Source organism: Salvelinus alpinus, chromosome 15, assembly GCF_045679555.1.
Source record: "Salvelinus alpinus chromosome 15, SLU_Salpinus.1, whole genome shotgun sequence".
Taxonomy (NCBI): domain Eukaryota; kingdom Metazoa; phylum Chordata; class Actinopteri; order Salmoniformes; family Salmonidae; genus Salvelinus; species Salvelinus alpinus.
Genome location: NC_092100.1, coordinates 22663390 through 22687009, shown reverse-complemented (window position 1 = coordinate 22687009; position 23620 = coordinate 22663390). Strand labels below are relative to the sequence as shown.

General features: G+C 42.7%; 1 protein-coding gene across 1 annotated transcript in view; it reads right to left on the bottom strand.

Moving 5' to 3' along the window:
* The window catches only part of LOC139539744 (potassium/sodium hyperpolarization-activated cyclic nucleotide-gated channel 2-like), a 130072-nt gene that overhangs the window by 88756 nt on the left and 17696 nt on the right, over positions 1-23620 (bottom strand). The window contains exon 2 of the mRNA XM_071342980.1: positions 4802-5225. Coding sequence (XP_071199081.1) covers positions 4802-5225 — 424 coding nt within the window. The remainder of the gene's footprint in view (positions 1-4801; positions 5226-23620) is intronic.

Sequence of the window (23620 nt, the reverse complement as noted above, 5' to 3'; positions counted from 1 at the left end):
GTGTTTTGAATACTGATGTTAACCTTTCTGGTTATAACCTTATTCGGCAAGACAGATCTTCCAAAGGTGGGGGAGTGGCAATCTTTACCAAGGATCACCTTCAGTGCTTGGTTGTCTCCAACAAGTCTGTCTCCAAACAATTTGATTTGCTGGTTTTAAGCATTAAACTTTCAAATAGCTCTTCATTGATTTGTCCTGCTAGGTGACCTAAACTGGGACATGCATAAACCACCTGACCAACTCCTAAAGCAATGGGACTCCCTGAAACTTTCTCAGATTATTCCCATCCCACAAGGTATGACCACAAACACCCAGAAAAGGCTACTCTCCTTGATGTTATCCTCACAAATAATCCTGATAGGTATCAGTCTGGTGTTTTCTGTAAAGACCTTAGTGATCACTGTTTTACATCCTGTGTTCGTAATGGCTGCTCAGTGAAACAACCTGTCCTGATTTGTCATAGACGCTTGGTAAAAAACTTTAATGAGCAAGCCTTCCTTCATGACCTGACTTCTGTAAATTGGTATAGAATCAGCTTGATCCCCTCTGTCGAAGACACTTGGACCTTCTTTTTTTATATTTCACACCCCATAAAGAAAATGAGAATTAAAAACAGGTTCAGCCCCTGGTTCGACCGTGATCTTTCAGAGTTACTCCATCTCAAGAATTGCATTTGGCGAAAGGCTCTGCACACGCATACTCAGGCTCTCGTTCAGGCAAATGAGAAATAAGTGCACTTAGGCTATCCGGAAGGCCAAAGTTAGTTACTTTAAGGAGCAGTTCTCTCTCTGTGGGTCTAACCCCAAGAAGTTCGGGAAAACGGTTAAAGACCTGGAGAATAAACCCTCCTCCTCACAGCCGCCCATATCCCTTGAAGTTGACGATGTGGTTGTTACTGACAAGAAGCATCCCGGATGCTCCTCCCTCTTTTTCCACTGCCCCGCTGAAAAGTTTCTCCCTGCAGGCGGTCACTGAGTCCAAGGTGCTAAAGGAGCTCCTTAAACGACCTAAAAAAAACATCTGGGTCAGATGGTTTAGACCTTTTCTTCTTTAAGGTTGCTGCCCCTATCATTCCCAAGCCTATCTCTGCCCTTTTCAACCTGTCTCTCCTCTCTGGGGAGATTCCCATTGCTTGAAAGGCAGCCACGGTTGGTCCTTTATTTAAAGGGGGAGACCAAGCTGATCCGAACTGTTATAGGCGTATTTCTATTTTGCCCTGTTTATCAAAAGTGTTGAAAAAACTTGTCAATAATCAACAGACTGGCTTTCTTGATGTCTATAGTATTCTCTCTGGTATGCAATCTGGTTTCCGCTCAGGTTATGGATGTGTCACTGCAACCTTAAAGGTCCTTAATGATGTCCCCATTGCCCTTGATTCTAAGCAATGTTGTGCTGCTATTTTTATTGAATTGGCCAAAGCTTTAGATACGGTAGACCATTCCATTCTTGTGGGCCAGCTAAGGAGTATTAGTTTCTCTGCGGGCTCTTTGGCCTGGTTTGCTAACTACCTCTCTCAAAGAGTGCAGTGTATAAAGTCAAAACATCTGCTGTCTCAGCCACTGCCTGTCACCATTGGGTGTACCCCAAGGCTCGATCCTAGGTCCCACGCACTTCTCAATTTACATCAACAACATAGCTCAGGCAGTAGGAAGCTCTCGCATCCATTTATATGCAGATGATACAGTCTTATACTCAGCTGGCCCCTCCCCGGATTTTGTGTGAAACGCTCTACAACAAAGCTTAAGCTTAAGCCCTTAACCTTGTTCTGAACACCTCCAAAACAAAGGGAAGGGAGATACCTAGTCAGTTGTACAACTGAATGCCTTCAACTGAAATGTGTCTTCCGCATTTAACCCAAGCCCTCTGAATCAGAGAGGTGCAGGGGGCTGCCTTAATCGACATCCATGTCTTCGGCGCCCGGGGAACAGTGAGTTAACTGCCTTGCTCAGGGGCAGAATGACAGATTTTTACCTTGCAGCTCAGGGATTCAAGCCAGCAACCTTTCAGTTACTGGCCCAATGCTCTAACCACTAGGCTAAGGTCATGTGGTTTGGTAAGAAGAATGCCACTCTCCCCACAGGTGTGATTACTACCTTTGAGGGTTTAGAGCTTGAGGTAGTCACCTCATACAAGTACTTGGGAGTATGGCAAGACGGTACCCTCTTAGGCCTCACTCCCCACTATCTGAGATATCTACTGCAGCCGTCATCTTTCACAAACAACACCCATTCTGCCAGTCACATTCTGTTAAAGGTCCCCAAAGCACACACATCCTTCGGTCGCTCGTCTTTTCAGTTCGCTGCAGCTAGCGACTGGAACGAGCTGCAACAAACACTCAAACTGAACAGTTTTATCTCAATCTCTTCATTCAAAGACTCAGTCATGGACACTCTTACTGACAGTTGTGGCTGCTTTGCATGTGATGTATTGTTGTCTCTAAATTCTTGCCCTTTGTGCTGTTGTCTGTGCCCAATAATGTTTGTACCCTTTTTTGTGCTGCTACCATGTTGTGCTGCAGCCATGTTGTGTTGCTACCATGTTGTTGTCATGTTGTGTTGCTCCCATGCTGTGTTGTCATGTGTTGCTGCCATGCTATGTTGTTGTCTTAGGCTTTTCTTTATGTAGTGTTGTGTTGTCTCTCTTGTCGTGCTGTGTGTTTTGTCCTATATTTATTTTTATATTTTTTAATTATCTGAGCCCCCGCCCCGTCGGAGGCCTTTTGCCTTTTGGTAGGATGTCATTGTAAATAAGAATTTGTTCTTAACTGACTTGCCAATTAAATAAAGGTTAAATAAAATCACTTATATTATTTAACGATGATAGCCCCTTGAATCTCTAAATCAATCAGAGAAGAAGCACTGCTGTTGTCCTGTTGGAAGGTGAACCTTCGCCCCAGTCTGAGGTCCTGAGCACTCTGGTGCAGGTTTTCATCAAGGATCTCTCTGTACTTTGCTCCGTTCATCTTTCCCTCGATCCTGACTAGTCTCCCAGTCCCTGCCGCTGAAAAACATCCCCACAGCATGATGCTGCCACCACCATGCTTCACCGTAGTGTTGGTGTCAGGTTTCCCCCAGATGTGATGCTTGGCATTCAGGCCAAAGAGTTTAGTCTTGGTTTCATCAGACCAGAGAATCTTGTTTCTCATGGTCTGAGAGTCCTTTAGGTGCCTTTTGGCAAACTCCAAGAGGGCAGTCATTTGCCTTTTACTGAGGAATGGCTTCCGTCTGGCCACTCTACCATAAAGGCCTGATTGGTGGAGTGCTGCAGAGATGGTTGTCCTTCTGGAAGGTTCTAACATCTCCACAGAAGAACTCTGGAGCTCTGTCAGAGGGACCATCGGGTACTTGGTCACCTCCCTGACCAAGACCCTTCTCCCCCGATTGCTTAGTTTGGCCGGCCAGCTGGCTCTAGGAAGAGTCTTGGTGGTTCCAAACTTCTTCCATTTAAGAATGATGGAGTGTTCTTGGGGACCTTCAATGCTGCAGACATTTTTTGGTACACTTCCCCAGATCTGTGCCTCGACACAATCCTATCTCGGAGCTCTACGGACAATTCCTTTAACCTCATGGCTTGGTTTTATGCTCTGAAATGCACTGTCAACTGTGGGACCTTATATAGACATGTTTGTGCCTTTCCAAATCATGTACAATCAATCATGTACAAACATTTCTTAAAACCTATTTTCGCTTTGTCATTATTGGGGTATTGTGTGCAGATTGATGAGGATAAAAAAATATTTAAGCAATTTTAGAATAAGGCTGTAACGTAACAAATTGTGGAAAAAGGGAAGGGGTCTGAATACTTTTCGAATGCACTGTATCCTTAATATAAATAGATTATCCAGTGTAGAATGGAAACGTTACTTATTCCTGTCAGATATGTGTAATAGAGATGTTTGTCTATGAAGACACACCATTAGAAGTTCCTCTGTGCTGTATTAGGCAGTCCACTTAATCACATCTCATTAACATTCACACCTCAGATTCAAGACAGTCAATAAACACACATGCTGATCAAATGGGATGTTTGGTTTTGATCTAAGACAGGAAATATACATGAAGACAGCGAGACTGTGTGATTAATAAGCCATACTGCTTGTCTGGACAGCTGCTGATCACAGGAATTCATTCAAAACCGTCTTTGTTGTGGGTATGCTGTTTTCATGTTCTTTTCCTTTGAACATGAACTGCTGTCTTTCATGTTGTCGCTATATGTGACTGGCTGCACTCCATGGTCCAATGCTGTGATGATGACCGCTGACCGCTGAGAAAGCAAAGATGTGAATCTCAGCATCCTGCTGATATACATCACTTCAGATACAGAGACAACAGTGTTGAAGGCCTGTGATAGTGAGACTAACCTATTATTGGAAAAACACTTCCCAGAAATAGGATGGGTTGATGATGTTCAATCTGACTCACTGTGTTTTATTCTTGCTACTGCTGCCTTGAAATTGTATTATAAAAGGGATTCTGGCCTATGCCTTGTCCATCCTACCCCCTCTTTCCATTGGTCAATGCAAGTACTTGACCCATAGTGTGTAGCCTCTCATAGACGGGTTGCCTGACAACGTTCCGAAAATAATGCTCATGCATGTTGTTACATGTTGTCATTAATTATTTTGAGTTCACAGTTGTTTTGCCCTGAATTTGCGCACACAACGATTTTGTTGCTTAATAACAATGATTTTGTTGCTTAATAACAACCCACACGTCTATTGGCCTGTGTAAATTATAGAAAATTATTGCAAATCCCATTTCCTCCTGCTATTGGACAAAGTAAGTTCTAGAGCCCAGCTTACCTCTTCCCATTGGTGGACATAGCGAATTAACCTGGACAGCCTGAGCAGCCTCAGCAGACTGAGGATCTTGGTAAAGCGCACGATCCTCAGGGCTCTGGCTGTTTTATACACCTCAGAGTCAATCCCATTCTCCACGATCAAGAAGATATAATCCACAGGGATGGAGGAGATAAAGTCCACCACAAACCAGGTCTTCAGGTACGTCCTCTTGATCTTCTTGGGGTCCAGGATGATCTCAGTGTTGTCCTCTAAAACGATGCCTGTGCGGAAGTTGAGGACCAGGTCCATGAGGAAGAAGGTGTCAGAGACCACGTTGAAGATGATCCAGGGCGCGGTGGTCTCGTCCTTGAAGAAGGTGATCCCCACGGGGATGATGATGAGGTTGCCCACCATGAACATCAACATGGTGAAATCCCAGTAGAACCTAGAGAGCAGAGTGGAGAAGCAGGTTAGGGGACAGAGAGGCAGTTAAGGTGGAGGAACTCAGGAAACCTGAACTTCAACTCCAGGTAAGGTTCAGGTAACAACAGTTGACTCCCACAATGGCATTCTTCATCAACTGTTGGATCAGGGGAGATGGAAGATTATACAAAATATCCACCTTAACTGGTTATCACAGCAACAACAACAAAAAATCACACAAATATATTAATTTAATTCATATCAAAGTCATCTGTTGGCTTCTATTGTAGGAATGATGATGTGGATCAATTGGCAATTCAATCGTGCATTCAAAAGTGTAGAAATTGACGGGCTATTACTCATTGTAATAACAGTACAGTAAAAGTACAGTAAGTCACTGGGGTATATCATGAGTTTGAGTGCAAGTGGAAACTGTTGTATCACTGTTTTCATTTTGAGCAAATGTTCTCTGTTGCTGTTTGCTGTGCATATCACGCCAGTAAAGATGCTGATGTTGCTTTATCCATCTGACAAGTACCCTCTCTGCTTACTCTAACTAGGGGAGCCGAGAAGAGAGAGGGGGTCTTATGAGAGTAGCGCTGGATGGTGAATTGATTCTAAATCTTTGCTACAAGAACAAAGGGTGACATACACTAAATGACCAAGAGTATGTGGACAACTGCTCATCAAACATCTCATTCCAAAATCATGGGCATTAATATGGAGTTGGTTCCCCCTTTGCTGCTATAACAGCCTTCACTCTTCTGGGAAGGCATTCCACAAGATGGGGACTTGCTTCCATTCAGCCACAAGAGCATTAGTGAGGTCGAGCACTGATGTTGGGCAATTAGGCCTGGCTCACAGTCTGCGTTCCAATTCATCCCAAAGGTGTTTGATGGGGTTGAGGTCAGTGCTCTGTACAGGCCAGTCAAGTTCTTCCACACCGATCTCGACAAACCATTTCTGTACGGACCTCGCTTTGTGCATGGGGGCATTTTCATGCTGAAACAGGAAAGGGAAGGCTATTGCCACAAATTTTGAAGTACAGAATTGTGTAGAATGTGATTGTATGCTGTAGCGTTAAGATTTCCCTTCACTGAAACTAAGACGCCTAGCCCGAACCATGAAAAATAGCCCCAGACCACCACTTCCTCCACCAAACTTTACAGTTGTCACTATGCATTCGGGCAGACAGCGTTCTCCTGGCATCCGCCAAACCCAGATTTGTCCGTTGGACTGCCAGATGGTGAAGTGTGATTCATCACTCCAGAGAAGGCGTTTCCACAGCTCCAGAGTCCAATGGCGGCGAGCTTTACACCACTCCAGCTGATGCTTCGCATTGCACATGGTGATCCAGGCTGTATCAACAGGCCGTGATTGGGAGTCCCATAGGGCCACGCAAAATTGGCCCAGCGTCGTCCAGGTTTGGCTGGTGTACGCCGTCATTGTAAATTAGAATTTGTTCTGAACTGACTTGCCTAGTTAAATAAAGGTTAAATAAAACATTAAAAAAATGTCAAATACATCTTTGTCACGACTTCTACCGAAGTCGATGCCTCTCCTTATTCAGGCAGTGTTCGGCGGTCGACGTCGGCGGTCTTCTAGCCATCGCTGATCCATTTTTCATTTTCCATTTGTGTTGTCTGGTTTTCCCACACACCTGGTTTCATTTCCCTCATTATGTGTTGTGTATTTAGCCCTCTGTTTCCCCCATGTCTTTAAGTGTGATTGTTTATTGTTAGGTCGGTACGTTTCCGTCTGGTTTATTCCCGGGTGCTGTTTTACCCTTTTAGTGGCAACCGTTATTTTGTTCGCACATTGGGTTTGTTACTTTGTGCATTTGCCTTTATTAAAGTGCGTTGTTCACTTATCTCTCCTGCGCCTGACTTCATACACCAGCTACACCCACCGCCTGACAATCTTAGGCTTTTGTGCGGCTGCTCGGCCATGGAAGCCCATTTCATAAAGGTCCCAAAGAAACAGTTATTGTGCTGATGTTGCTTCCAAAGGCAGTTTGGAACTCGGGAGTGGGTGTGGCAACCGAGGACAGACGATTTTAAGGCGCTACGGGCTTCAGCACTTAGCCGTCCCGTTCTTTGAGCTAGAGTGGCCTACCATTACGCTGCTGAGCCGTTGTTGCTCCTAGACTTCCCCTTCACAATAAAAGCAATTACAGTTGACCAGGGCAGCTCTAGCAGGGCAGAAATTTGACAAACTGACTTGTTGTTAAGGTTGCATCCTATGACGGTTCCACGTTGAAAGTCACTGAGCCCTTCAGTAAGGCCGTTCTACTGCCAATGTTTGTCAATTTAGATTGCATGGCTGTTTGCACGATTATATATACCTGTCAGCAAGGGAGTCCACATACTTTTGTATATACAGTGGGGAGAACAAGTATTTGATACACCGCCGATTTTGCAGGTTTTCCTACTTACAAAGCATGTAGAGGTCTGTCATTTTTATCATAGGTACACTTCAACTGTGAGAGACAGAATCTAAAACAAAAATCCAGAAAATCACATTGTATAATTTTTAAGTATTTAATTTGCATTTTATTGCATGACATAAGTATTTGATACATCAGAAAAGCAGAACTTAATATTTGGTACAGAAACCTTAGTTTGCAATTACAGAGTTCATACGTTTCCTGTAGTTCTTGACCAGGTTTGCACACACTGCAGCAGGGATTTTGGCCCACTCCTCCATACAGACCTTCTCCAGATCCTTCAGGTTTCGGGGCTGTCGCTGGGCAATACGGACTTTCAGCTCCCTCCAAAGATTTTCTATTGGGTTCAGGTCTGGAGACTGTCTAGGCCACTCCAGGACCTTGAAATGCTTCTTACGGAGCCACTCCTTAGTTGCCCTGGCTGTGTGTTTCGGGTCGTTGTCATGCTGGAAGACCCAGCCACGACCCATCTTCAATGCTCTTACTGAGGGAAGGAGGTTGTTGGCCAAGATCTCGCAATACATGGCCAAATCCATCCTTCCCTCAATACAGTGCAGTCGTCCTGTCCCCTTTGCAGAAAAGCATCCCCAAAGAATGATGTTTCCACCTCCATGCTTCACGGTTGGGATGGTGTTCTTGGGGTTGTACTCATCCTTCTTCTTCCTCCAAACACGGCGAGTGGAGTTTAGACCAAAAAGCTCTATTTTTGTCTCATCAGACCACATGACCTTCTCCCATTCCTCCTCTGGATCATCCAGATGGTCATTGGCAAACTTCAGACGGGCCTGGACATGCACTGGCTTGAGCAGGGGGACCTTGCGTGCACTGCAGGATTTTAATCCATGACGGCGTGGTGTGTTACTAATGGTTTTCTTTGAGATTGTGGTCCCAGCTCTCTTCAGGTCATTGACCAGGTCCTGCCGTGTAGTTCTGGGCTGATCCCTCACCTTCTTCATGATCATTGATGCCCCACGAGGTGAGATCTTGCATGGAGCCCCAGACCGAGGGTGATTGACCGTCATCTTGAACGTCTTCCATTTTCTAATAATTGCGCCAACAGTTGTTGCCTTCTCACCAAGCTGTTTTTCTATTGTCCTGTAGCCCATCCCAGCCTTGTGCAGGTCTACAATTTTATCCCTGATGTCCTTACACAGCTCTCTGGTCTTGGCCATTGTGAAGAGGTTGGAGTCTGTTTGATTGAGTGTGTGGACAGGTGTCTTTTATACAGGTAACGAGTTCAAACAGGTGGAGTTAATACAGGTAATGAGTGGAGAACAGGAGGGCTTCTCAAAGAAAAACTAACAGGTCTGTGAGAGCCGGAATTCTTACTGGTTGGTAGGTGATCAAATACTTATGTCATGCAATAAAATGCAAATTAATTACTTAAAAATCATACAATGTGATTTTCTGGATTTTTGTTTTAGATTCCATCTCTCACAGTTGAAGTGTACCTATGATAAAAAGTACAGACCTCTACATGCTTTGTAAGTAGGAAAACCTGCAAAATTGACAGTGTATCAAATACTTGTTCTCCCCACTGTATAGCGTAAGTGTAACCAGGATAGTATCAGCTTATTTGAATTATTGTGACTGCTAAGTTATAGCCTGAGATAGTCACACTTTAAATGACAAGTAGGCCTGTATGGAATATGGAATATTACATTTGACAATAACATGAATTAATATTGAAGAGCACAACTGAAAAAACATATTGAATATTGCACCTAGTATAATATCAGTGGATAGCAATATTGCTGTCTAATCAACTCAAGGTAACGGGAGTCTAATGCTTGGGAAGAGCGTAACTGATAGGTGTGTGGTGCTGAGTAATGTCTTGACTGACTGATCCTGCCAGATTGGAATCTAACATCGATGACTCAACTGTGTGAGTGATGAGATGCAGGCCTATCATAATTCTAACGGGAAGTTGCTGCAGTAGCCTACATGACAAAATGCCATACGTTTTGCAGAAAAGTTTCCAAATGGCTTGACCATATGGGAGAACCACCCTCGGTCTAAACACCAGGCCAGGTGCACAGTAGGCTATGTGTCAGTATGGTATGTCATGTTGACAGTTTTGTCTGTCAATGGAAAATGAATAACTTCATAACAGGCAGCAATCAAACTCATACATATGGCTATAAGCTAACTGTCAAATGTGCATATTCTACAAAACCATGACTATCACATTTGCAATCAAGACTTTTCAGAGGTCACAACACAGGAGCCCAATGTTCGCAATCGTAATAGTTCCGAGTAATCTCCTTTGGATATAAAGTTGTGCCCTATTCAGAAAGTGTCTCTGTCAAGTTTACAAGAAAGTTAAACTCACCACAAACTCACCAAACCTAGAAGAGATAATATCTTAACTCTTTCTTGGCACATCAAGACCTGGAATCGACTAAATAAAAAATCCTGGAGCTTCTTAGAATGGCACTGTGAGTAATGGCATTGATTATCAGTTGGCTTAAAAATAGCTGTCACCATAGGAGGGAGAGGCTGTCTTAGACAGAAGCATCTGATTTGGGAGCAGGGGTAGATGGGCCTTCTGGCAATTCTGTCAAATGCCAGATGGGCTAGACAAAACATTTTTTGGGGTGGACTGGTCGAAATTGACTCACAAAAATATATATTTTTATATAAAAATAAAACAATTAAAAGGGTGACATGGGCCTATTTTAAAGACAAAATATTTGAGTGCAATTTCTCTGTTAATCAAATCTATAATGAGGCTTTGGCTGATCGATGGGAAATGGCCGGCCTGGCCCCCTATCAAGATGGGCCAGCCCGGTTTTCTCAGCCAGGTCACCCGTGATACAAGGCAGTATTCGAGGTCCATCCATGTCTGAATCCAGCAATAGAAAGTCGTTTTTCCGATTTTTATTTTAAACCTTAATCCTTAAACTTAAACATTCAGAGTTAATGCCTAACCTTAAGAATTCTGGGTTAATGCATAAACTTAACTTTAAACACTTCAAAATGTGATATTTGGAACAACTTCAACATTTTCTGTACGAGAAACATGGATGAATGTTTAATTCTGATGTGATAGTGTGAGAGCTTGTTGGATATGCTGATAGGCTGAGCTGAGTTCAAGCAAACTCACATTAAACGTAAAACATGGCATTAGCAAAGAGCAAAAAGACCAGGTCCGATTCTGTCATCAGTTAAACAGCCATGGTCATGGATTGTAAAAAAAATTGAAAGTGTGCCTATAAACATAGATAGAGCACATTCTACATTTTCACCTCACTCAAAACATCATATATTTTGGGCGGCTACAATCATGGGTCAAACAGTAAAGTGCATTATCCTCATGATTACTGTAATGGAAATGTCTGCTCCTGTGCCCACGCTGGGGCCTTCTGATTTGATGAGCAAGCTACACTCCTCTCCCCCATGTGCTTGATAGAAAAATGTGTTTTGATCATATAACATTTCAAAATGCAATGTTATGCATCAGCACTCCTTCCTGTGTCTAATTAGGGTGTGTAGGGTCAGGGTGTATGTGTAGGGTCAGGGTGTATGTGTGGGTATGGGGTGTGTGTGTATGGCTGATGGCCCGCCGTGGGGGGGGGGGGGGGGGGGGTTAAGTTGGTGACACATGCAGTGATGTGGGCTGGTGTGGATAAAATGCCAGGGCCGAATTCATGTCCCAATCCGCCCCTGTTTGGGATCTGTGAAAATGGGATAAGAATAGTGAGGGATAAGGACAAAGCAGGTGAGGTGATATACACTGAGTGTACAAAACATAAAGAACACCTTCCTAATATTGAGTTACATCCAGCATCCAGCTCAGAGTTACATCCAGAATCCAGCTCAGCTGAGTTACATCCAACAACCTGCTCAGCTGAGTTACATCAAGCATCCGGCTCAGCTTAGTTACATCCAGAATCCAGCACAGAGTTACATCCAGCATCCAGCTCTGAGCTGGATGTAACACACTTCAAAATAAGAAGTCCTTAATGTTTTGTACACTCAGTGTAGCTCAAGCTGATGATCAGTAGGGGCTGTGACACTGAACTGGATGCTGGATGTTACATCCAGTATAGCATCCCGTGCAGAGTTACAACATCTAGCATCCAGCTCAGAGTTACATCCAGCATCCGGCTCAGAGTTACATCCAGCATCCAGTATCCAGCACAGAGTTACATCTAGCATCATGCTCAGTGTTACATCCAGCATAACACACTTCAAAATAAGAGGTCCCTGAAATGTCATGACAAAATAAAAGTCCTGTATTACCGATTTCAAAATAAGAGTCCCTCGATTTGTTTTGCTCAAATAAAAGTCCTGTGGTTTCTGATTTCAAAATAAGACTCCCTTGATTTGTCATGCCAAAATAAGTCCTGCATTTCCAATCTCAAAATAAGAGTCCCACGATTTGTCATGAACGTTTTTTTAATGTATATTTTATTTCATTTCAATAGTAAAACCCAAGGGTGGAATGTCATAAAATGAATTGTTAAAGGACAGATATACACAACGTCATGCTGTTAACCCACCCTTTTGTTTGTGTTAACCCAACTCATGTTTGGTTGCCTCTGACCAGAACGGACGTGTCTACGTCTGCATCTATCTATCTTTAAATGTGAAATTGTCTGAAATAAATTCCAGAAAGTTACATCAGTCTCGGCCTCTTCCCTGGGTGAACCAGTGTGAGCTCCCACCAAATCTAGGAACCTGTATTGTACTGTATTACTAGGCATTGCTCCCAATGCTCTCGTTTAAACCTGGGGTGGCATAGGTCATCAACATACTTATCTCTCTACAGCTACATATACAGTCATCTCCATTGGTATTGGGACAGTGACACATTTGTTGTTGCTTTGGCTCTGTACTTCAGCACTTTGGATTTGAAATGATCAAATGACTAGGAGGTTGAAGTTCAGACTGTCAGCTTAGTGAGAAAGTTAGAGATGCACAAATACCATACTCCCAAGACAAGCTAACCTCTAACTATTACAATAACAGGTGAGGTTAGCATTTCTGGGGGGGTATGATATTTGTACGTCTGTAACTTTCTCACTCATCATTATTCACGATTCATTCAGGACTATCTGTAATCATGGTAGCATCCACATTAATGTAGAAGTGTTTAGAAACATATCTACAATAAAAGTGATTACAAAATGACACAATACATTATTTACCATTAATTTCTATTAGGCACAAAATAATCTGAAACAAAACCAAAACAAACAGCAAATGCCTCCAACACGTTTGTAGAGTCACAACCTTGATGTAATCACTTCATGCTAGGAATATGGGACAAAATACTAAACTTTTAACTACTTTAATACACATATAAATGAATTTTTCCCAATACTTTTGATCCCCTAAAATGGGGGAATTATGTACAAAAAGTAATTTCTAAACGGTTCACCTGATATAGATGAAAATACCCTCAAATTAAAGCTGCCAGTCTGCACTTTCAAATCCAAAGTGCTGGAGTACAGAGGCAAAAAAATCTAAAAATGTGCCACTGTCCCAATACTTTTGGAGCTCACTGTATATACAGTACCAGTCAAAAGTTTGGACACACCTACTCATTCAAGGGTTTATCTTTATTTTTACTATTTTCTACATTGTAGAATACTAGTGAAGACATCAAAACTATGAAATAGCACATATGGAATACTGTAGTAACCAAAACATTTTGAAACAAATCAAAATATATGTTATAATGTTATATGTTATATATACATTCTTTAAAGTAGCCACCCTTTGCCTTGATGACAGCTTTGCACACTCGGCATTCTCTCAACCAGCTGAGCACTTGTTGGCTGCTATTCCATCCCTCTGCGGTCCAACTCATCCCAAACCATCTAAATTGGGTTGATGTCGGGTGATTGTGGAGACCAGGTCATCTGATGCAGCACTCCATCACTCTCCTTCTTCGTCAAATAGCACTTACACAGCCTGGAGGTGTGTTTGGTCATTGTCCTGTTGAAAAACAAATGATAGTCCCACTAAGCACAAACCAGATGGGATGGCGTATTGCTGCAGAATGCTGTGGTAGCCATGCTGGTTAAATGTGTCTTGAATTCTAAATAAATCACTGACAGCGTCACCAGCAAAGCACACCCACACCATTCCACACCATCCCAAATAAAAACTCTGGAATGAGTAGGTGTGTCCAAACTTTCGACTGGTACTTTATATTTTACAGCGTATGAGTTAATTTCATCAACAAGTAATATTATACAGAGAGAAAACCCTACAGAGTAAGATGTGGGAACTGGCACCTAGACCAAAATCAAAGAAAGAAAATGTATAAATAAATTTGTAATGCTTGTTATTTTGACCATTGCAACTGTCAAAACAGGGAAAGAAATACCACAATGTATCACACACAGACATTTATTTGAGATACACAGAATGAAACAGCATGAGAATGGCAATGTTTCTGGCACGGTATTAGCAATGCGTTCAGCTACAAGTGTTTGTTCAAGCCTCTTACGTAATTGTGCCACTTGAAGCATTTGGGTTGGGCAGGATCCTTCAAAGCAGTGTATGTATTGTCCTGTCAGTATGGAGACAGTTGTAGATACAACATGGACCATAGCTGCAGCCACCTCTTCCAGTTCAGCTTGAGGGATTGGTGTGTGGCATCCATCCCGTTCACTCATGCAAAGGAATAGAAAAAGCAGTATGAGTCAACACCTTCAGTGATACTGAATGCATCAACTTGTTTTGCAATATTGTCCAGACTAAACAAAAGTTGTGGGTCTACTTAAAAGTCAGTAACAGTAGCTAGACAAATGCAAAATTATCAACATGGTAACTACAGTTGTGATCACTGTAAAATTCTCTCATACCCTACTATTAGAAAAGTACATGCTACCCTAACTGAGTGGGTAACTGCCCCAACATTCATGAATTAGAGACATTCGTTAGAAAACAATAACACATTTAGTATAGCAAAGAGCCAACTGGCAACATAGACAAATGGAAAACAGATAACTAGGCAAGCTGAGTAGGGTCTATCTGTGGACAACAGACTGGGGGGCATGGCTTGTAGGGTGCAGAGTGTAGTGACGATCGACTACACACCCCGCCCACCAAGTAGTGCGATGCGAAAGTTGGGTTCAATAGGGTCTGGCTCCAGCAGATATGTGTATAACCTTGCTAGCTAATGCTGGTGGGCTCGGCCTGTAGCGATGTAATGCTAATGGGTGTCGTACTGTTACAAGTACCCACAATGGCAGTGGGCACAGCGTGTAGTGTGCACGGCTTGTAGTTGCTGCAGTCCCCAGATATTATTGGCCTAGCTATTCATAAAGATAAACCACTTCAGTTACTATGGTAGTTAGCTAGCATAAATGATTAGTTCATATAGCTACAAACTCCAAAATAGCACTACATATGAAGCAACATTTGGACATGATATTCATAATTAGTAAATAACATAACTAGCAGGTTAACTTCTTATGGCTGCATCCCGCTAACGGGATTGATATGACAACAGCCAGTGAAAGTGCAGGGCGCCAAATTCAAACAACAGAAATCTCATAATTAAAATTCCTCAAACATACATGTGTCTTATATCATTTTAAAGGTAATCTTGTTAATCCCACCAAAGTGTCCGATTTCAAATATGCACTACAAATGATTATGTTAGGTCACCACCACACCACAATAAGCACAGCCATTTTTCCAGCGAAATATAGCAGTCACAAAAAGCAGAAATAGAGATAAAATTAATCACTAACCTTTGATGATCTTCATCAGATGACACTCATAGGACTTCATGTTACACAATACATGCATGTTTTGTTTGATAAAGTTCATATTCATATAAAAAAATCTGAGTTTACATTGGCGCGTTACATTCACTAGTTCCAAAAACATCAAGTGATTTTGCATAGCCACATCGTTTCAACAGAAATACTCATCATAAATGTAGATGATAATACAAGTATACACATGGATAATACAAGTATACACATGGAATTATAGATATACCTCTCCTTAATGCAACCGCTGTGTCAGATTTTTTTTTAAACTTACGGAAAAAGCAAATCATGCAATAATCTGAGACGGCGCTCAGAACAATAGCCAAATTAGGCGCCATGTTGGAGTCAACAGAAACCAGAAAATACATGATAAATGTTTCCTTACCTTTGATGAACTTCATCAGAATGCAGTCCTAGGAATCCCAGGTCCACAATAAATGCTTGATTTGTTCGTTAATGTCCGTTATTTATGTCCAATTAGCTACTTTGGTTAGCGCGTTTGGTAAATAATTCCAAAGTCACAAAGCTCGTACACTATAACGTGACGAAATGTCCAAAAGTTCCATAACAGTCAGTAGAAACATGTCAAACGATGTACTGAATCAATCTTTAGAACATTGTTAACATACATCTTGATTAACGTTCCAACCGGAGAATTAGATTGACTTCAGTTGAGCGATGGAACGGAGCTGCCTATCACGTGAACGTGCATGGTCAAAGCATGGTCAGCTCGTGGCAGTGGTGACTAATTCCTGTCTCCTTTGGCCCCCCTTCACATTAGAGTCATCAGACAAAGTTCTATTGACTGTTGACATCTAGTGAAAGCCGTAGGAAGTGAAAACTCATCAATATCTCGCTGTAATTTCAATGAGAGCTTGGTTGAAAATATGCCACCTCAGAAAAAATCCAAACAGGAAGTGGAACTTCTCAGGTTTTTGCCTGCCATATGAGTTCTGTTATACTCACAGTCATAATTCAAACAGTTTTAGAAACTTCAGAGTGTTTTCTATCCAATACTAATAATAATATGCAAATATTAGCAACTATGACCGAGGAGCAGGCCATTTACTCTGGGCACCTCTGTGCACCTTTCATCCAAGCTACTCAATACTGCCCCTGCAGCCATAAGAAGTTCATGTCTTTTAACTGTCGACATGTAATACAGGCTAAAAACCGAAGGTCTACTGTCACAACAGCTAGTGAGCGAGCAGTCCGAAATGTCCTTTAGCTAGCTAGCTAGCCGCTAACCACTAGCTAGTATGCTAACAACATTAGCTGACGAATTCCTGAGTAAACAACACATTTTGCAATGATCACAAGTTCATCACTGTGTCAATTGTTTATGTCTTTGTTAACATGTCATTCGTGGGGGATACTTGCTGATACAGACGTTAAATTAATTGACATGAGTTATGAAGCCAGGAGGCTTCGCTTTCTTAGAAATTCCTGGAGTAGCTGCGTCCTCAACTGTACACTTGGGGAACCTAGTCAGACCAATCAATTTACACTTTCTTAGCTGTTCAACAAATCATGCTAAAATAGCTAATTGCCTTCAATAAGCTATGCATAATAAAGAATACTCTAAGTAGCACATTTAAGAAATGTATAATTAGTGTGTGCCTATTGAAATAAATATTGAATCAGTAGCCTACGAATGAGCAATAAAAAAGCCCCACTCATTGTCTTTGGAAATTAAACTAAACTAATTTTGATAGTGTGCGGAACACATGCCTACCAAATACAATATCATAGTTTATACTATACAAGTGGAGCTAATTGCATTCTGAGGTCAAGTGTTAAACATATTATTAAAATAATTTGAATGCAGATGCTAATCTGGCTATCGGCATTAGTTAGTTAGCTAGCCCTACTGCTACATCCAAAATAATTGTTTTTGCAACAATAACAGCCGTGCAAAATACAAATCACTAAGGAATCCGTCTATCTCTCTCTCCTAGCTCTGCTTCCGCATACATTAACCCATCCATGTCTCTGCCACCAATGACTATCTGTGGTAGAAAAAAGTATTTTGGACTGTACTATCTTTGGCTCTGCCGTCCGTCCATCCGATGTTTTCATGCCCTGAAACTCATTGCTGCCTTTGAAACATACAACCTGATATGATATGTATAATTGAATGTTCAATCGGGATCAAATGCCTTCGGAAAGTATTCAGACCCCTTGACTTTTTGTTACGCTACAGGCTTATTCTAAAATGTATTAAATAGTCCATTAATCTACACACTATACCCCATAATGACCAGCAAAAACAGGTTGAGACATTTTTGCAAATTTGTTTTAAAAAAATGTAACGGTAATAACACATTTACAAAAGTATTCAGACCTTTACTTGGTACTTTGTTGAAGCAACTTTGTCAGTGATTACAGCATAGAGTCTTCTTGAGTATGACACTACAGGCTTGGCACACCTGTTTTGTGGAATTTTCTCCCATTCTTCTCTGCAGATCCTCGCAAGCATTGTCAGGTTGGATGGGGAGCGTTGCTGCACAGCTATTTTCAGGTCTATCCAGAGATGTTCGATCGAGTTCAAGTCCGGGCTCTGGCTGGGCCAGTCAAGGACCTTCAGAGACTTGTTCTGAAGCCACTCCTGCGTTGTCTTGGCTGTGTGCTTAGAGTCGTTGTCCTGTTGGAAGGTGAACCGTCACCCAAGTCTGAGGTCCTGAACGCTCTGGAGCAGGTTTTCATCAAGGATCTCTCTGTACTTTGCTCCGTTCATCTTTGACTTGATTCTGACTAGTCTCCCAGTACCTGCCGCTGAAAAACATCCCCACATTTTGATGCTGCCACCAACATGCTTCACCACAGGGATGGTGCCAGGTTTCCTCCAAACGTGACAATTGGCATTCAGGCCAAACAGTTCAATCTTGGTTTCATCAGACCAGGGAATCTTGTTTCTCATGTTCTGAGAGTGTTTAAATGCCTTTTGGCAAACTCCCAGCGGGCTTTCATGTGCCTTTTCCTGAGGAGGGGCTTCCATCTGGCCACTCTACCACAAAGGCCTGATTGGTGGAGTGCTACAGAGATGGTTGTCCTTCTGGAAGGTTCTCCCATCTCCACAGAGGAACTCTAGAGCTCTGTCAGAGTGAACATCGGGTTCTTGGTCACCTCCCTGACCAAGGCTCTTCTCCCCTGATTGTTCAGTTCGGCCAGGCGGGCCAGCTCTAGGAAAACTTCTTCCATTTAAGAATGATGGAGGCCACTGTAATCTTGGGGACTTTCAATGCTGCAGAACTTTCGCACCCTTTCCCAGATCTGTGCCTCAACACAATCCTTTCTCGGAGCTCTACGGACAATTCCTTTGACCTCATGGCTTGGTTTTTGCTCTGACATGCACTGTCAACTGTGGGACCTTAAGTTGAAGAAACATCTCAAAGATGATCAATGGAAACAGGATGCACCGGAGCTCAACTTCGAGTCTCATAGCAAAGGGTCTGAATACTTACAGTTGAAGTCGGAAGTTTACATACACCTGAGCCAAATACATTTAAACTCAGTTTTTCACAATTCCTGACATTTAATCCAAGTAACAATTCCCTGTTTTAGGTCAGTTAGGATCACCACTTTATTTTAAGAATGTGAAATGTCACAATAATAGTAGAAAGAATGATTTATTTCAGCTTTATTTCTTTCATCACATTCCCAGTGAGTCAGAAGTTTACTCAATTAGTATTTGGTAGCATTGCCTTGAAATTGTTTAACTTGGGCCAAACGTTTCGGGTAGCCTTCCACAAGCTTCCCACAATAAGTTGGGTGAATTTTGGCCCATTCCTCCTGACAGAGTTGGTGTAACTGAGTCAGGTTTGTAGGACTCCTTGCTCGCACACGCTTTTTCAGTTCTACCAACAAATTTTCTATCGGATTGAGGTCAGGGCTTTGTGACGGCCACTCCAATACCTTGACTTTGTTGTCCGTAAGCCATTTTGCCACAACTTTGGAAGTATGCTTGGGGTCATTGTCCATTTGGAAGACCCATTTGCGACCAAGCTTTAACTTCTTGACTGATGTCTTGAGATGTTGCTTCAATATATCTACATAATTTTCCTCCCTCATGATGCCATCTATTTTGTGAAGTGCACCAGTCCCTCCTGCAGCAAAGCACCCCCACAACATGATGCTGCCCCCCGTGCTTCACGTTTGGGATGGTGTTCTTCGGGTTGCAAGCCTCCCCCTTTTTCCTCCAAACATATTGATGGTCATTACGGACAAACAGTTCTATTTTTGTTTCATCAGACCAGAGGACATTTCTCCAAAAAGTACAATCTTTGTTCCCATGTGCAGTTGCAAACCGTAGTCTGTTTTTATGGCGGTTTTGGAGCAGTGGCTTCTTGCTTGCTGAGCGGCCTTTCAGGTTATGTCGATATAGGACTCGTTTTACTGTGGATATAGATACGTTTGTACCCGTTTCCTCCAGCATATTCACAAGGTAATTTGCTGTTGTTCTGGGATTGATTTGCACTTTTCACACCAAAGTACGTTCATCTCTAGGAGACAGAACATGTCTCCTTCCTGAGCGGTATCACGGCTGCGTGGTCCCATGGTGTTTATACTTGCGTACTATTGTTTGTATAGATGAACGTGATACCTTCAGCCGTTTGGAAATTGCTCCCAAGGATGAACCAGACTTGAGGAGGTCTACAATTGTTTTTCTGAGGTCTTGGCTGATTTCTTTGGATTTTCCCATGATGTCAAGCAAAGAGGCACTGAGTTGGAAGGTAGGCCTTGAAATATATCACAGGTGCACCTCCAATTGACTCAAATTATGCTAATTAGCCTATCAGAAGCTTCTAAAGCCATGACATCATTTTCTGGAATTTTCCAAGCTGTTTAAAAGCACAGTCAACTTAGTGTATGTAAACTTCTGACCCACTGGAATTGTGATACAGTGTATTATAAGTGAAATAATCTGTCTGTAAACAATTGTTGGAAAAATTATGTGTGTCATGCACAAAGTAGAGGTGCATACCGACATGCCAAAACTATAGTTTGTTGACATGAAATTTGTGGAATGGTTGAAAAACAAGTTTTAATGACTCCAACCTAAGTGTATGTAAACTTCCGACTTCAACCGTATGTAAATAAGGTATTTCTGTTTTCTGAAAACCATTTTTGTCATTATTAGGTATTGTGTGTAGATAGCTGAGGATTTGTTTTATATTTAATCAATTTTAGAATTAGGCTGTAACGAAAAAGTCAAGAGGTCTGAATACTTGTGACGTTTGTAAAATGCTTTTAGTTTTTTCTTTTTGTATTACTTCGTTATTTTTCTCAAACTTGTGTTTGGTTTGTATTTGCATTTTTTATGTATAATCCAACTGCCATTTATATTTGTACAATTTGAAAAGTTTAATAATAAAAAATATATTTACAAATAATCACTTGCTGAATGCTGGATGTAACTGAGCTGGATACTGATTGTAACTGTGAGCTGAGCTGGATGCTGGATGTAATTCTGAGCTGGATGCTGGATGTAACTCAGCTGAGCTTATGCACTCCCCAAGACATCCAGGTAACTCATCCATCCGCCCAGCTCATTCCAATTCCGCATCCAGTTCAACATTCACTCGAGTGCTCACACTGGCAGCACATCCAGGTGAGACTTTACAGTCCGTCCGCATCTTCCTGAATGTTACAGCTGCCTCTGCTGATGATTTTGCATTCATGAGAGAAATTCTTCTGATTTTAATTAAAGAGTATTTGACACTGATATGCACCCAAACAAAATCCTAAAGTTCAAACTAAATTGGTGCATTAGAAAATGTATAATATGGCATCCAATATTTTGCAGGACAATAATATCATTGCAAGCAAGGATCCGTTCATGTAACATAATTTTATGAATATGTAATGGTGAAAAAAAAATTGAAACGTATGAGCCATAAAACCTAGCGGTCAAACACGGAAATGGTTCCCATGATCTTTCCACCATTCATTTTACACAATGTGAATTTTACAAACACTTCAAATTAAGTATGTGTTTCGTGTAGGCTTACCTTGGCGTGATGTTTTGATAACAGTGTAATTCTCTCTCGGACAAGGTGAGTTTCATCAATATATTTGCTTCAATTTAGTATAAAAAATGTAAAATATTAATTAGCAACAGAGAAGACCTCAGCAAGACTACAAATGTATGCAGGAAGCTCCTGCACGTCATCTCTAGCCGACACTGTCAGCTACCATTCACTAGCACGATCAGAGACTTGTGCCCAATACATGATGAATCCATATGCTGTATTGAAATGAATTGAATAAAGTGTTGAACTTCTTCTGTCCCCTTTGTCTTAGCTAGCCACTGACTAAACTTTAGCTAGCAGACCAGCAGATCAAAAACGTATTTTGTATTACTTAGATAATTACTAGATAATTGTTTGTACAGTATGTCGACTTTGGTGTCTATTTCAGACCTTATGGCATTTTTCAAGGATGCGCATTAGAGCATTAAAAGGGGAAAATACCACTATAAGTCTGGCCATGTGTCACACCCTGATCTGTTTCACCTGTCTTTGTGCTTTTCTCCTGCCCCCTCAGGTGTCGCCCATCTTCCCCATTATCCCCAGTGTATTTATACCTGTGTTCTCTGTTGGCTGTTGCCAGGTCGTTTTGTATTGTCAAGCCTACTAGCGTTTTTCCCATGCTCCTGTCTTTCTCTAGTTCCTGTTTTCTAGTTTTCCCGGTTTTGACCATTCTGCCTGCCCTGAGCCTGCCTGCTGTTCTGTACCTTGTCACACCATCCTGGATTACTGACCTCTGCCTGCCCTGACCCTGAGCCTGCCTGCCGTTTTGTACCTTTCGGACTCTGCTCTTATTGCTGACCTCTGCCTGCCCTTGGCCTGTTGTTTGCCTGCCCCCGTTTTTGTAATAAACTTTTATTACTTTGAGACTGTCTGCATCTGGGTCTGTCCATGACGGACCCAGCAGACTCGTACCAGCTGCGCAATGCCGTCTCCTCCCAAGGAGCCACCATTGGAAGGCATGAGGAGTTGCTTCGTAGTCTGTCTGACAGCCTACCACGATGGTAACCTCCCAGCCACCCCCGGTTTCCTGAGAACTCTGCTTACCTCGCCCAGAATGCTTCGCTGGAGAGTCGGGAACCTGTCCGGCGTTTCTCTCATCATCAAACTGCAGCCCTCCTCCTTCCCTTCGGATCGCTCAAAGATACCGTACCTCATCACGCTGATGTCCAGGAGGGCTCTCGCCTGGGCTACGGCTGTATGCTTCAGTCTGGAGGAGTTTGTGGTGGAGGTGAAGAAGGTTTTCGATTCTCCATTGTCCGGGAGAGAGGCTGCCCGGAAGTTACTCCAGCTTTGGCAAGACTCCCTCAGTGTGGCAGACTATGCGGGGGATTTCTGCATGCTAGCAACTTAGAGTGCCTGGAACCTGGAATCACTGTTCGACACGTTCCTGCACGGATTATCGGAGGAAGTTTAGGACGAGCAAGCAGCCCGAGAACTACCAACGGATCTCTACTCGCTCATTGCCTTGACCATCCGGATCGATGGGAGGCTACGGTAACGTAGGAAAGAGGAGGTCACTCGCCCTCCCAAGGATTCCACCTCGCTTCCGAGGTATCCCGGAAGACCCCGACGTCATCCATGGCCGAGAGGACCCGAGGCTACCCGAGTTCCCCGAGAGTGTCTGAAGTCTGCCAATTCACCTCTTCCCGAGCCGATGCAACTAGGCAGAGCTAGGCTGTCCCCGGCCAAATGCCTACACCGGCTTCACACGAAGAGTTGCCTGTATTACAGGACTACTGGTCATTATGTGTCCTCCTGTCCACTAAAAGACCAGGCTCACTAGTAGGGGCGAGTACTCTGGTGGGCATAAGGAGAACTTTTCCTCTCCCCTTACTCGCACCCCTTTCCATGCCATGTTGCTGTGGGGTAACCAGTTGAATTCTCTCTGCGTACTCATCGACTCTGGGGCAGATGGGAGTTTTATGGACGCTACCATAGTGTCCGAGCTGGGCATCCCCAATGAGCCCCTCTCCATTCCCATGCATCTTAGAGCACTGGACGGGCGCTCTATATGGCGGGTCACCCACAATACCACTCCCATCAACCTACAAGTGTCAGGGAAACATAGCGAGGCAATCCAATTCATGCTAATTAAGTCTCTTCAGGTTCCCGTGGTTTTGGGATCATCTTGGCTCCAGCGACAGAATCCCCTCATTGACTGGACTGCTGGAGCCATCATGGGCTGGAGCCTCTTCTGCCA